At 38.9% G+C, this 16,386-nt stretch overlaps 1 protein-coding gene across 1 annotated transcript in view; it reads right to left on the bottom strand.

Annotated features, from left to right (window-relative positions):
* The window catches only part of LOC127440687 (phospholipid phosphatase 2-like), a 45,776-nt gene extending 31,632 nt beyond the window's left edge, over window positions 1-14,144 (bottom strand). Inside the window, exon 1 of the mRNA XM_051697431.1 lies at window positions 13,815-14,144. Within this exon, the coding sequence (XP_051553391.1) occupies window positions 13,815-13,878 (64 nt within the window). The 5' untranslated portion in view covers window positions 13,879-14,144. The remainder of the gene's footprint in view (window positions 1-13,814) is intronic.
* Between the last annotated feature and the right edge of the window lie 2,242 nt (window positions 14,145-16,386).

Genomic DNA, 16,386 nt, shown 5'->3' with positions numbered 1-16,386 from the left:
ACAAGAACTTTGCGGAACTTCTTCCATGTGTCTGATATCAACATGCAGTGACATATGAGAGGCGTGCACATCTGAAGCTCAGTTAATACAGATACTCTACTAAAATAACTGAGAATTCTGCTCTAAACATCATGTTTGTGCTTAGATTAAATACAAGTATAATTAAGAGAAATGGTGCGCCATTATTTAGCGCTTTCTTTTACTTTTTTTGCACTTTATTATCATGCAGTAATATACTGACATAATATTAATGAAATGTACTTCATCATGAAATCAGAGACACACTCCACAAAATTTGAACGCAAGTGGTCACAGAAAACACATGTTGTGTCTCACCTGTACACTTGTGATTGAATCGCCCAAAACGCATCTTAATACCAGGTATAAACAGGGCCTTGGTTGGCAACAGAATGCTGCCTACCTTTTGTTGAGAGTGTGCCAATTATTCCTTAAGGGATGCCTAGGTTTGGGAAAAGGGCTTATGTAATATTTCCACAACATTTAAACTCAAATGTTCCCTTTAAGGTCTTGATGTAGAGTGTGGGTGTATTTGAGAGTGAAAGTGTGTGTGTGTGTGTAAGAGAGAGAGAGAGAATGAGTAATACTCAGTGGTATGTGCTCACAGAACTGACTGCCTGTTAAACTTGACACATCTAATCTACACAAGAGACCCTCCCCACACTCTTCTGTTTTCCATCTTTCTTTCCTTTCCTTTGCCAACTAACTCCTTTCTTTCCTTCTGAGTTTGCAATGATTTTCTCATCTCTCCCACACCTATTTCGCTCTTCTGATCACTCCAGCGGTGCATGCTGTGGTCTGTGGTTTTGTTTCATGCATTCTGCATGTTCAGTAGAGTGAAGACAGACCTGATTATCAGATTAATCCAGCATTCAGTCTACTAAACCCAACACAAGCTTTTCTATTCCTTTAGCACCAAGACACAACCTGCATGCTGAATCACAAAACTCTTACACTGCAAAAAATCTGATTCTTAATGTTTTCCTGTAAAGATTTCAAAGAATGCTATGTATTTCTTTAATTTTTTATTGTTAAACTACTTTCTTGTATTGCAGAGTCAGCTGTAACTAAACCATCCATAGGTTGATTTCCCTGAAAAGTGTGAACATTTACGTGGTGATTTTAAAACTTTTGTTCTGTTTGTTTGCGCATCCAGACCCTGACACAGCAATATTGGCTCAACCAATGCAGTGTGTTTGGGGCAGGACTATCTATTTGTTCAATCAATGGAAGATGGGGGGAGTTTACGGGAAACTTGCTCGTAAACAGGTTTATTTTTGCAATTCTGTTTGGCTGTACTACTGGTGCAGAAATGGCATATTTCATCTTTAATGTTTCTAGTAAAAAAAAAACACATCTAAACAACAAGTTTAAAATGTAAAGCATAAACTAGTGAAAAACAAGTGACAAAAAGCTGTCGATGCAACAAGACAAAATACACTTACATTCCAGACTGCTTCTCTGAAAACAAACCTTAATATCTATAGCAGCTAAATTCATCTTGTTTTAAGGATCTTTAGATATTTTTACAGGGGGAAAAAATGATACTCATTAAAAGGAATGTTTTGGTTCAGTACTAGTTAAGCTCAACCGACAGTATCTGTGGCATAATGTTGATTACCACAAAAAAAATTCGACTCAACTCTTGTTTTTTAACCCGTGTGCTGTGTTCGTTTTTGTGTTCCCAGTCAAAAATGACCAGCCCACTAAGATTGTTTATAAATCTCTAATAATGCATATATTATCACAAGATACTGTATTAGATTTTATCAACTTCTTTTTTAGTAATTATGACAGGGTTTGTACTCCTTTTCTGAACACATCTTTTTTTTTAAATATATATTTTTATTGATAGAATGATTAATTGAACTAAGCTTATACTGGGCCAGTTGGGAGCACTCCCTATGGAAAATCAATACATAAATAATAATAATTCCGCAATAAATTAATAACAGCTTTCTTGATCTGAACACAATAGGAGTTGTTTTAAAATTCTTAAATAATGCTTTTTAATTTGCTGACAAATAAGAACTGTTTCATTCTCATCATTTGCAAATTTCTTATCACAACAATTATTTTCAGAGTTGGTAAAACCATAACAAACGTGAGATAGCCATGTGTTATATCGTTGGAAAGGTCTCAATTAGTAGAATGCAATGAGCTAATTTTTCACTCAGAAGCCAAACTGCATTGAGTATTCTTCATAAATATACTTTAGTTCCTAAAGATTAAGTAGGACTATGTAATTTCTGTGCCAATAGCATCACCAAACAAAGTTGTATAAATAATCGCCGTTTTTAAACAGATTCCAGAAAACTCACCTCGACTTCCAGTGGTTGTAAAAACAAACAGTCCCGCCCGAAAATCACACCATTGGTCCAGCCATTGTTGCGGTGTCGGGCAGGAAGGATGCTCAAACAAACAGAGGAATTTTTTAAAAGCACCACAAACAGTGTAACACTTTTAGGTTAAATAAACCTAAGGAATTTAGAAACAATTTTACATCAGAAAAATCTCACACATCACCTTGAACTTAGAGGCTCATATATTTCTGCTGTAGCAGCTTGAATGGTACTGCAAAACTCTCAAACAATGGTACCCACAAAACTCTCAGTATGTCACATTATTTAAGCCATTTACGTTGATTGCTTGCAGCTTTGATGATTAAATAGGAGCAATCTAGTTTTGCAATCTAGGCATGGTGTTACATACTGCACACACTTCATTACTTGTGACCACAAACTCACACAAGCATCAATTGTTTGGCATGTAAATAAATATCAGACTGTACTGAGGGAATATGGGCATCTGTCAAGGATATGACAAACATTGTACTTAAAAAGTGTCATTGAACAGATTTAGGGATGGGAACATTGAAGCATGGCTTTAAAGAAAAGGAAGTAAAGCATCTGATAAGAATCAAAGACCTCCACACCTTCCAGCACTATAGCGCAACAGTTTCTCTGCGAATCAGAGCATTTGGGTTAAATCAGTTTAGCATGTTTTCTGATGATATCTGGCCAGGCATTCCCACACCACGAGAGAGCCCAAGTATTTCACAAGAGAACAATCCAAGTAGATCCAAATTAAATATGAAAGAAATTTCTTTTAATTGAACTCCAAAGTCCAGAAGATTTTAGGAAATCCCGAAATTAACTTTCTCATTTGAGGCTTGTGATGTTTGGGAATTCTATACATCAGAGGCGTGCATTTAGCTGGGACGTTTCTGCTGAATTCCGTTGGTGGGAATCATGGGACACAGGAAAAGGAAAGACAGAACAGCAGAGATTCTCTGCATCCGGAGTGTGATTTAACAAGTCAAACAAACATGAATACATCATAAGGGAACTCATGTGATCATTCTCCTGTGAGATACTGTAGACGAATGCAGACAAGATGGATAAGTTCATGTTACTGTGAGCGATTTCACTGTTCTAGATGACTTGTCTGTAACCACACATATACATATATATATATATATATATATATATATACACACACATACACATACATGCAAACATACACAATACACACACACACATACACACACACATATATATATTATATGTGTCTGTGTGTACTGTGCATGTATGTATGTATGTACACTGGCGGCCAAAAGTTTGGAGTATTGTACAGATTTTGCTCTTATTGGAAATAATTTGGTACTTTTATTCATCAAAGTGGCATTCATCTGATCACAACGTATAGTCAGGACACTAATAATGTGAAAAATTACTATTACAATTCGAAAAAAAATTTAACTACTTCAAAGAGTTCTCATCAAAAAAATCCTCCACGTGCAGCAATGACAGCTTTGCAGATCCTTGGCATTCTAGCTGTCAGTTTTCCAGATACTCAGGTGACATTTCACCCCACACTTCCTGTAGCACTTGCCATAGATGTCTTGTCGGGCACTTCTCATGCACATTACAGTCTAACTGATCCCACAAAAGCTCAATGGGGTTAAGATCCAGAACACTCTTTTCCAATTATCTGTTGTCCAATGTCTGTGTTTCTTTGCCCACTTTAACCTTTTCTTTTTGTTTTTCTGTTTCAAAAGTGGCTTTTTCTTTGCAATTCTTCCCATAAGGCCTGCACCCTGAGTCTTCTCTTTACTGTTGTACATGAAACTGGTGTTGAGCGGGTAGAATTCAATGAAGCTGTCAGCTGAGGACATGTGAGGTGTCTATTTCTCAAACTAGAGACTCTGATGTTCTTATCCTCTTGTTTAGTTGTACATCTGACCTTCCACATCTCTTTCTGTCCTTGTTAGAGCCAGTTGTCCTTTGACTTTGAAGACTGTAGTGTACACCTTTGTATGAAATCTTCAGTTTTTTGGCAATTTCAAGCATTGTATAGCCTTCATTCCTCAAAACAATTATTGACTGACGAGTTTCTAGAGAAAGCTGTTTCTTTTTTGCCATTTTTGACCTAATTTTGACCTTAAGACATGCCAGTCTATTGCACACTGTGACAACTCAAAAACAAACACAAAGACAACGTTAAGCTTAATTTAATTAACTAAATAGCTTTCAACTGTGTTTGATATAATGGCAAGTGATTTTCTAGTACCAAATTAGCAATTTAGCATGATTACTCAAGGATAAGGTGTTGGAGTGATGACTGCTGTCTAGATTTGATCAAAAATAACTTTTTTCAAATAGTGATGGTGCTGTTTTTTACATCAGTAATGTCCTGACTATACTTTGTGATCAGTTGAATGCCAATTTGGTAAATTAAAGTACCAATTTCCTTCCTGTACATTATTCAATTGCAGCAGTGGTCATATATATACACTACACTGCCAAAGTATTCGCTCACCCATCCAAATAATTGAATTCAGGCATTCCAATCACTTCCATGGCCACAGGTGTATAAAATGAAACACCTAGGCATGCAGACTGCTTCTACAAACATTTGTGAAAGAATGGGCCGCTCTCAGGAGCTCAGTGAATTCCAGCGTGGTACTGTGATAGGATGCCACCTGTGCAACAAGTCCAGTCATGAAATTTCCTCGCTACTAAATATTCCACAGTCAAATGTCAGTGGTATTATAACAAAGTGGAAGCGATTGGGAATGACAGCAACTCAACCACGAAGTGGTAGGCCACGTAAAATGACAGAGCGGGGTCAGCGGATGCTGAGGCGCATAGTGCACAGAGGTCGCCAACTTTCTGCAGAGTCAATCGCTACAGACCTCCAAAGTTCATGTGGCCTTCAGATTAGCTCAAGAACAGTGCATGGAGAGCTTCATGGAATGGGTTTCCATGGCCAAGCAGCTGCATCCAAGCCATACATCACCAAGTGCAATGCAAAGCGTCAGATGCAGTGGTGTAAAGCACACAGCCACTGGACTCTAGAGCAGTGGAGACGCGTTCTCTGGAGTGACGAATCACGCTTCTCCATCTGGCAATCTGATGGACGAGTCTGGGTTTGGCGGTTGCCAGGAGAACGGTACTTGTCTGACTGCATTGTGCCACCTGTGAAGTTTGGTTGAGGGGGGATTATGGTGTGGGGTTGTTTTTCAGGAGCTGGGCTTGGCCCCTTAGTTCCAGTGAAAGGAACTCTGAATTCTTCAGCATACCAAGAGATTTTGGACAATTCCATGCTTCCAACTTTGTGGGAACAGTTTGGGGATGGCCCCTTCCTGTTCCAACATGACTGCGCACCAGTGCACAAAGCAAGGTCCATAAAGACATGGATGAGCGAGTTTGGTGTGGAAGAACTTGACTGGCCTGCACAGAGTCCTGACCTCAACCTGATAGAGCACCTTTGGGATGAATTAGAGCGAAGACTGAGAGCCAGGCCTTCTCGTCCAACATCAGTGTCTGACCTCACAAATGCGCTTCTGGAAGAATGGTCAAAAATTCCCATAAACACACTCCTAAACCTTGTGGAAAGCCTTCCCAGAAGAGTTGAAGCTGTTATAGCTGCAAAGTTTGGGCCGACGTCATATTAAACCCTATGGATTAAGAATGGGATGTCACTTAAGTTCATATGCGTCTAAAGGCAGATGAGTGAATACTTTTGGCAATATAGTGTATATATATTATATATATTATGCATGGAAAATTGTGTCAACAATTGTGGCCAATGTAAGAGAGTTTGATTTATGCACTGATATGATGCATTGACCACTGCTGCAATTTATATTCAAACAGTTCCCCATCAAGAAAAAAATTTAAGCAGTAAGAAAACTGATTCCTTGTCAAAATAGGGTGACATCTTATTTTTACCAGCAATACATCCCATTTGTGATCAGATTTCAAGTTTTGACCTCCAACAAGTAACGTTTACTATCCAACATGATCACACTGGAAATCGACATTCTGCTTCCCAAAGTTCACATACCCTGAAATCAACTCATAATAAGTGAAATTATGACAAGCGCAATCCCCCATTTCCCTCTAACGCTACTGATAGCACTTCGCAGGAGCATCCCTTACAAAAAACCTAAACGTTCCACAAATTTGCAGCTCTTCAAACTTGGGTGAACCTCCAGCAAACCTTTGGCAACAATGGCCAATTTGTGGCAAACTGGCCATGAACTTTCAATTTTTGTAGACACAGGTTTTGTTCCCGTGTGAACCAGGAAGTAATCACGTTCAAATAAACCATGGTGAGCACGGTTCAAAGGTTGCATTTTCGCTCTAAAATTGCACTACTTTACACTACTGATGGTTAGGTTTAGGGTTGAGTTTTGGGTTAGAGTGTGGTAGATTTAATAAAATATGTATTCCTGTTAACTGTTTTACATCATTTACAGCTAAACTCGCATTTGGCGCCTCTCTGTGGACATTTCACCCAATAACTGGAACTCACACGGGCTAAACGTTCAACAACACTTCCAGCTTTAGCCACTTTGGGGCAGTGCTTCAAATTTCAGTGAGCACCGACAGAATGCTATCCTACCTACAGTAAACAGAATCAGATAGACTCAACCAATTTTTGATAAAGTCTCTTTTCAATCAGTGTGTAAACATAATACAATCCTGAACAGAAATTCTACCCAACTGGCCCATCAACAGTCTGAATAACCAGACACGTTTACAAATTCCACCTTTGCCTGGTCAGACACGTAAACGTGAATAAATTCAGAGCAGACCCTTTCTGATGTTGACAGCAGAGAACAGCATGTAATGCCATCAACAATGACGTTCCTGAAGCTGAACTTGCACAGACCTGATTCTCAAGCAAGCCTTGACATGCTGCTTCGCTATATATCTCTGCCAGGAAATCTAATTCCCATGGTCAATCACAGCCACTAAAAGTTTTTGTATTGTCTGAAGCTTCGTAAATAAAAAGTTCAAGTCTATTATCATCATCAACTCATGTTGTTACAAATCCCATATGACTTTCATTCTTATGTGAAACACAACAGAAAATATATATCAGGATGTCTAGAGTCCTTTTTTCCATAGAACGAAAACAAAATGGGCAATGGTGGTGTCTTGCTAAAAAACCCAAAGACAAAATAGCACCATAAAAGTAGCTCATTCATCTTGTGCACTATATTTCAAGTCTTTTAAGGATACACAATAGCTTTGAATGAGGAACAGACCAAAATTTTAATTGTAATTTGTTGAAAATCTTTACATCAAATCTCATTCACGCTCACATTCAATTCAAACATGGCACATAACAAATTATACTAGGTTTGATATGATATAAAATATCATTGGTGCTTGCATGTTATGTCACTGAGTGCATTTATATGCTCAGCAATACACTGATAACCATCAAATAAAAGCTTATTAAAAAAAAAAAACACGACAATGCAAGAAAATCGCGTTTACATGACACTTGAAATTATCACGTTACTCTTCGCTTTTGACGTCAAAACGGAAACAGGCATGTGCACAACACTTGTGCACAGTGGATAAGCCAGTGGGAATGTTGGTAAAGATGTCTATGCAACGCAAAATCGGGTAATTGGCAGAAATATACGTGTGCCGATCGGTTTCTGCTCAAACCGTTTTTGAGCTTACCCCAATAAAGGAACGCCACTGAAGGTGTTTCCATGACATGTTGTCAGCTTATCAAGTATAATAGTGTCAGACTGAACATGTAAACACACTCAGTGACATCAAACCTTTATACCTACGTATATTAACTGAATGAGGTTTGTGAGTGCCATTGGAGGGCAAGATGTTCAGCAAATAACAACTTATGGCTACTGTTTCATATGACTGCATTTCTTGTAAATTTATTGTGGATCATAATGGAACATTAGCACTTGGAGTCTAATGAGATGGGTTACTATGCAATATACAGAGCAAAAGTGACCTTGGTTCTGAATTTTTCCAATAAAATGTTTTCCATAGGGATTTATTCTTCACGAAAGAGTTCAAAACCTTAAACCAGACCAATCATCTCTACCGTGAATCTCAACATTAGCCATTTCTTTAAATATTAAACAAATCCCACCAATTACTTCTCAGGTGCCAGTTTGACTCACACTAAGTAAACCAAGTAAAGAAGTGATTTACAAATGTGATTCATGCTACTTTGAGTCATTTGGACAGATGTAAACATTTACTTCCATCAGACCACACAGATGAACTGAATTGTAAAACAAAAGTGGTGAAGGAAGCTGCAAAACATTTTTGTGCTCCCTTTAATTCAAATCATAACCACTGAGATGCTCTATAATGTCTCCATTGTTACTCTGCTCACTCATATATGCTTCAGTATATCTGCTTGACTCTGATGCAGCTGAGTGCACAACATAATACCTTTACAGTTCATTACACCAGTGTTACATTACAGTTTTTATTATCCACTACCTTAACTAATGAATTAAAAAAAAAAAAAAATCAAATCACTTTTATTGTCACACAACCATATACACAAGTGCAATGGTGTGTGAAATTCTTGGGTGCAGTTCCGATCAACATAGCAGTCGTGACAGTGATGAGACATATACCAATTTACAATAACATCAAATTAACACAGCACTATTTAAAGTCTAATATACACATAATTACACACAACAATATACAAATAATAACATACACTGTACAGTATACAATACACACAATATAGATACACATTATTCAATAAAAATAAAAAAAAAAGTATATATAGTAGTATATATAGAATGTACAGTAGGTTGTATTGTACTGTATTGACATTCAGGCTGTCGGTTGATAGTAAGTTGTTAAGAGAGAATATAATATAATAATAATATAATTTATGACAGTCCGGTGTGAGATAATAGAGTAATAAAGTGCAGTGCTGATGTATTTTGATCGTGGGAGATCAAGAGTTCAAAAGTCTGATTGCTTGGTGGAAGAAGCTATCATGGACTCGGCTGGTGCGGGTCCTGATGCTGCGATACCGCCTGCCTGATGGTAGCAGAGAGAACAGCCCATGGCTCGGGTGGCTGGAGTCTCTGATGATCCTCCGAGCTTTTTTCACACACCGCCTGGTATATATTTCCTGGAGGGAGGGAAGCTCACCTACGATGATGTGTCTGGCAGTTCGCACCACACTTTGCAGTGCTTTGCGGTTGTGGGTGGTGCTATTGCCGTACCAGGCGGAGATGCAGCCAGTCAGGATGCTCTCTACAGTGCAGGTGTAGAACCGTGTGAGGATGTGGCGGTTCATTCCAAACTTCCTCAGCCGTCTCAGGAAGAAGAGGAACTTGAAGCTGCTGACTCTCTCCACTGGTGCTCCATTGATGGTGATGGGACTGTGTTCTCTGTCTTTTCTTCTGAAGTCCACCACAAGTTCCTTTGTCTTACTGATGTTGAGGGAGAGGTTGTGCTCCTGACACCAGTGTGTCAGAGTGTTTCATCATTGTCAGTGATCAGACCTACCAACGTCGTGTCATCAGCAAACTTAATGATGGCATTGGAGCTATGTGTTGCCACACAGTCATGTGTGTACAAGGAATACAAGAGTGGGCTGAGAACACAGCCCTGTGGGGCTCCAGTGTTGAGGGTCAGTGATGAGGAGATGTTGCTGCCTATTCTAACCACCTGGCATCTGCTTGACAGGAAGTCTAGGATCCAGCTGCACAGCGAGCTGTTTAAGCCCAGAGCCCAGAGTTTCTCATCTAGCTTGGAGGGCACTATGGTGTTGAATGTTGAGCTGTAGTCTACAAACAGCATTCTCACATAAGTGTTCTTTTTTTTCCAGGTGGGAGAGCAGTGTGTATTGTAGATGCAATGGCATCATCAGTGGAGCGGTTGTTGTGGTAAGCAAACTGCAGTGGGTCAAGAAAGAGAGGCAGCACAGAGCAGATGTAATCTCCGATTAGTCTCTCAAAGCATTTGCTGATGACGGGGGTCAGAGCAACAGGACACCAGTCATTTAAGCAAGTTATTTTTGATTGCTTTGGAACAGGCACAATGGTGGATGTTTTAAAGCATGTGGGGACTACAGACAAAGAGAGGGAAAGGTTGAAAATGTCTGTAAAAACACCAGCCAGCTGGTTCGCGCGCGCTCTGATGACCCGGCCCGGAATGCCGTCTGGGCCCACAGCTTTGTGGATATTCACCCATCAGAAGGATCGGGTTACATCCGCTACAGAGATGGAGAGTGAACTAACCTCTGTAGCTTCGGCCGCGAGAGTTCTCTCCGCGAGGGCGGTGTTATTTCCCTCAAAACGAGCATAAAAAGTATTTAGCTCATCCGGGAGAGAGGCAGCGCGGTCACAATGAACGCGGCCTCAGGGTGCGCGGTTTCCTGCTCGCTTATACTCCCATACAGTTCCTTGATTGCCCATTCTGTGTCGGCTTGTGGGGGGGATGTACACAGCTGTGATAATGACTGCTGTGAATTCCCTCGGTAGCCAGAATGGTCGACACAGAAGCATGAGAAATTCCAGATCAGGAGAGCAGAAAGACTTGATAGAATGAACGTTCCTCTGATCACACCAGGATTTGTTGATCATAAAACATACACCACCACCTCTACTTTTACCCGAGAGGTCTTTCGCTCTGTCTGCTCAGTGTACAGAGAACCCCGCGGGTTCAATGGCTGAGTCTGTAATCTCCGCAGACATCCAAGTTTCCGTAAGGCAGATAATGCAGCAGTCCCTCGTCTCTCGTTGGAAAGAGATCCACGCTTTCAGCTCGCAGAGCTTGTTATCCAGAGACTGAACATTTGCCAGTAGAATACTGGGTAGCAGGGGTCGATTTGCACGGCGTCTTACATATTTTTAGCGGAACCTAAGGTAAAGAAGTACAATTTATGATACCAGTGTAGTCAGATTTTACTGCTGATTTGAAATATGTTCTTTGATCGCAATCTTGACCAACTGTTTGGAGATTTTGGTCTTTCCCCATTCAAGTAGATAGGAGATGCACTGGCATACCACTTTTCTATATAGAAAAATAGCTCCCCGGGAGAGTTCCAAAGATGGTTGCTGAGTGAACTGACTTGCTAAATGAATTACTGGTGAAATAAAGAGCAAAACCCTCATATTTTGGAATTAGGAGACTGATTCACCGCAAAACTGATGAAACAAAAGACATCTTTGGGGGTAAAAAAAACAATGGTACCAGGGTCGGCACCATGGGGCAGTGCCCCCTCAGCCAGACCACTGTGCCTCCTCTGTCAAAATGTTGTATTTGAACCAATTTTTATAATTGAGTTATTATCTTTTAAATGTGTTTTACTTTTTTGCAAGCCTAAATATTCAAATAAATTGTAAAATAAATTAAATAAAGCAAATTATTCCTTCAACTATTTGTAGTGAATAACTGAATAGTTCAGGTGGAAGGTGGGGACAGGAGTTACGCTGTCTGGCCAATTGACTGCTCTCTTCTTAATTAGAAAAATGTTTTCTGCCATGTAATTCAGTCAGAGCTCAGAGGCTCAAAGGCTAAAAGAAGGAAATGGATTTGAGAAAAGGATTTGACCTAGGATAATTTTGTATATTTTTTGGCATATTTTGAAGTGCTGACATGCCACAATTTCAGACACATGTACAGGCAAGTGATAAAAGAATGATGAATCTTCATGATGATGAAGAGATAATGAATCTCTGCTTCACAACAGTTACCAGGAAGTGAACATATATCATGCACTCTGCTTTAGGAGGTGTTTAGGTTTGTGTGGTTTGCAAGCCCAGAGACTCTTTAGCAGAGACGGGTCACTTCTATTAAAATGAATGGGAAAAATCGGAATGCCCATCTGTCACCAGTGGTCAACTGATGTAGAAAGGAAGCCCTGCCTTCAGGTAAAAGTGCCAATCAATTTTTAGATACAGACATCGCCTGTCAATCAACACGAGAACAAGCATCTGCATTACAAGATGGGAAAATTTAGTTTTTTAGCAGAACCTAAGGTAAAGAAGTACAATTTATGATACCAGTGTAGTCAGTTTTTACTGCTGATTTGAAATATGTTCTTTGATCGCAATCTTGACCAACTGTTTTTGGAGATTTCGGTCTTTCCCCATTCAAGTAGATAGGAGCTGCACCGGCATACCACTTTTTTATACAGAAAAATAGCTCCCCGGTAGAGTTCCAAAGATGGTTGCTGAGTGAACTGACTTGCTAAAAAGACTTTGGCAAGCCTCAATCCACTATGGGGGGGGGGGTGAAACGTAATTTCAAATGCCCCCTCGGGTGAATTATCCTGGCTCCAACTCTGCATGGTACAATGGATGAAATAAGATGACAAAGTCATGGTACTTTGATAAACCATGGTGATAAAGAATTACCATATTTATGTTCCATAGTGTTTACAAGATACACTACCAGTCAAAAGTTTGGACACACTTGTTTCTCATGATCTTAACAATGTCTTTATCTAAAGACCTATTTTTGAAATTAGTGTAGACAAATACGGATGGATGAATTGGACCTGATATTGAAGGAAAAGCAGCTAACACATGTCCAGCACACATAGGAACTCTTTCAATAATGCAATGAACAGAGTGCACAGCGCTACACAAAGAATGCCGACTTTGAAGCAGATGGTACATATCCATAAAACATGGTATTACCATGATACATATCCATAAAAACATGGTATTGCCATGGTATATATCCATTAAAAAAATATCCATACAATCATGATCTTACCGTGGTACATCTCCATAAAAAACATGGCATTACCATGGTACATGTGAATAAAAAATGGTATTGCCATGGTACACATATTCATAAAAACATGGTGTTATCATGGTACAAATGCATAAAACATGGTATAACCATGATAAATGTCCAAACAACATGGTATTACCATGGTACAAAAGCATAAAACATGGTATTACAATGGTACATATCCACAGAAATATGGTATTACCAAAGTACATATGTATAAAAAAACATGGTATTGCCATGGTACATATCCATACAAACATGGTATTACCATGGTACATATGCATAAAATATGGTATTACCATGGTACAAATTCATGAGACGTGGTCTTGCTATGGTACATATCCATAGAAATATGGCATTACCATAGTTCATATGTATAAAACATGGTAACAATGGTAAAAAATACATATGAAATTGTTAAATGCATGTAATAATTATCACTTTGATGACAATGAACTTGGAATGTTACACGAGACTAATGAATGTATCACTTCAGGCATAAAGCAATTACATTACACAACCTTTCCCATGTAGAGTAAGATAAAGAACACAAAGACAAATTCTAGATTTAAAAAAATAAAAAATAAAAAATAAAAATCTAATTATATTATCTTTTGTTACGTTTCTAACCTATGGGAAGACACGCAAGTTAAAAGTTACAGGTGAACTTTGGATTTCACAACCTTCTTTTTAGATCATGATAGACATGCACATGAAATAAAAGATCAAACTTACCCACGAGCACACAAAGAATATCCATCAGCACAATAAATAACTTGTTCTTCTTCAGATCTGTCATGGCTGTAATCTGGAGTTTTATTATAGATTGTAGTGGCTCGTGAAAAATCTCAGCTGAAGTGGTTACCCGATCTGCTTGTTCTTCCGGATATCCTGTGTTACCTGTGCTAAAGGTGCACTGATAATGGAACGCGTTCTCGCTCTGATTATTCACGCGGGCTGCTATGCGATCATTTCGCGCCACGGACGTTCTGAAAGCGCGGGATTGAACCGAACGCGTGGTAATACTAATCACTCACCACAGCGGGAAGCACGAGCACTGAGGTGAACTGGCTTGTGCTACACTTATGTATACTCCCTTCAGAATGACGTCATCGATGTCCTCTACACACACACACACACACACACACACACACACACACACACACACACACACACACATCTCGATCTGAATGTGATTGAAGATTAACTCTTTCAGACCCGAATTCTGATAATCAAGTAAGTGCTTTTAGACCTTATTCAGAGTAGCGCCATATTACATTTTTGACTGGAATGAAAATGAGGCTGTGAGGGATAGACTCTCTCGTCAGTCGTTCAGCTGACGATTGGATTTGATCCATTAAAAGAAATGGTAATTTCTAGTACCCTTCCAAAAGTCATTAATTCAAGACAACTTTACATAAGTTATTAATGTACACATTAATACAACATCATTGTGGATTCAGTATTTTTTTAAGTGGTTTTCTAAAAAATAATAATTATTACCAAATATTTATAGACTATAAGAGATGGGATTCAACTATTGATTTTTAATAACATTATTTCAAGCAGATAAAGCTGAATGATTATAACTGTATAACAAGAGAAACAGTGTAAGATCATTAAAAACTTCATTCAAATTAAAGCAGCAAATAGTAAATATTGCTCAGAGCAGCAGTTTTAGGGTCGAGCAGGGGCGGACTGGGACTAAAAAATGGCCCTGGACTTTCTGGCCAAGAGCGGCCCACCAAACCCGGCCCGCAACACACCCCACCATAACACACCGGCTTATTGATTTAATTTTCCAGCTCAATTTCAAATTTTTGTGTTGAAAAAAAAGACATTTCTATTGACTGCTAGTCATGACAACGGGCCCCACCAGTGCAAAAACTGTCAAAACTTTAAAACATATAAAACCACTATAAATGTGATGAGTGGATTTTTTTTTAGAAAAAGCACTAAAAATAAGTACTTTATAGATCAGACAAATAACATGTCGAAAACTTTTTTCTTAACATACAGATGTTAGGTTAAAATGTATACATGAAAGTTCAAGGGAAAGTGTGCATTTTAGGTGCTGTGACAAGTCAGCATTTCTTCAAAGTTCATTCAACTTTTTTCTAGAAGTGCAAATAAATTACTCAATATGAGGTTGTGGAAACAACAAGTATAATAATAATATATTATATACAGCATGTACACCGATCAGCCACTACCTTAAAACCACCTGCCTAATATTGTGTAGGTCCCCCTCGTTCCGCCAAAACAGCGCCAACCCGCATCTCAGAATAGCATTCTGATATTATATTCTTCTCAACACAATTGTACAGAGCGGTTAAATGAGTTACCATAGACTTTGTCAGTTCAAACCAGTCTGGCCATTCTCTGTTGACCTCTCTCATCAACAAGGCGTTTTCATCCACAGAACTGCCACTCACTGGATGTTTTTTGTTTTTGGCACCATTCGGAGTAAATTCTAGAGACTGTTGTGTGTGAAAATCCCAGGAGATCAGCAGTTACAGAAATACTCAAACCAGCCCATCTGGCACCAACAATCATCCATGTGATTATCTAATCAGCCAATCTTGTGGCAGCAGTGCAGTGTATAAAATCATGCAGATACGGGTCAGGAGCTTCAGTTAATGTTCACATCAACCATCAGAATGGGGGAAAAAATGTGATCTCAGTGATTTGGAGTGTAGCATGATTGTTGGTGCCAGACGGGCTGGTTTGAGTATTTCTGTAACTGCTGATATTTTCCCTCTATGTGAGTTTGTTGCATCTTTATATCTGCAGTGTTTTAATTCCTTCCCCTGATTATTCTTGAGAAAAAGTGAAAAGCCCAATACAAGTGCTTTGACAAGTGCTGTTTCTACACTGTAAAAAAAAAAAAAATCCTGTTAAATTTACAGTAAAAATCTGGCAGCTGAGGTTGCCAGAAATTCACTGTAAAAAATACGGTAGCCACGTTTCAGGCTTTCCGGGATGTAATTTTGATGCCTGTATATTTTATGGTGCATTACCATTTATATTATTAAATGATATAAAATTAATACTTTAACCTTCTGAAACTGCAAAAATCTGCTTTTCACTTGATAATGTATTGTTACTCACCATAGTATTTACAGAAGGGCACATGATGACATGAAGTTCATCAGTAGAGGCCCTTCCAAGAGCAATAACCAATTAACATGTAGAGACAGTGCTGTCTCACTCACACAAACACTAAACACCATCAGGTTAACACGTGAAATTAAAATAATGCAATAAACATGAACTAAACTACATCAAATATAACACAGAACACCCC

Source organism: Myxocyprinus asiaticus, chromosome 5, assembly GCF_019703515.2.
Source record: "Myxocyprinus asiaticus isolate MX2 ecotype Aquarium Trade chromosome 5, UBuf_Myxa_2, whole genome shotgun sequence".
Lineage (NCBI taxonomy): Eukaryota > Metazoa > Chordata > Actinopteri > Cypriniformes > Catostomidae > Myxocyprinus > Myxocyprinus asiaticus.
Note: the sequence above shows the minus strand (reverse complement) of the source record. Positions and strands in the feature narration are given on the sequence as shown.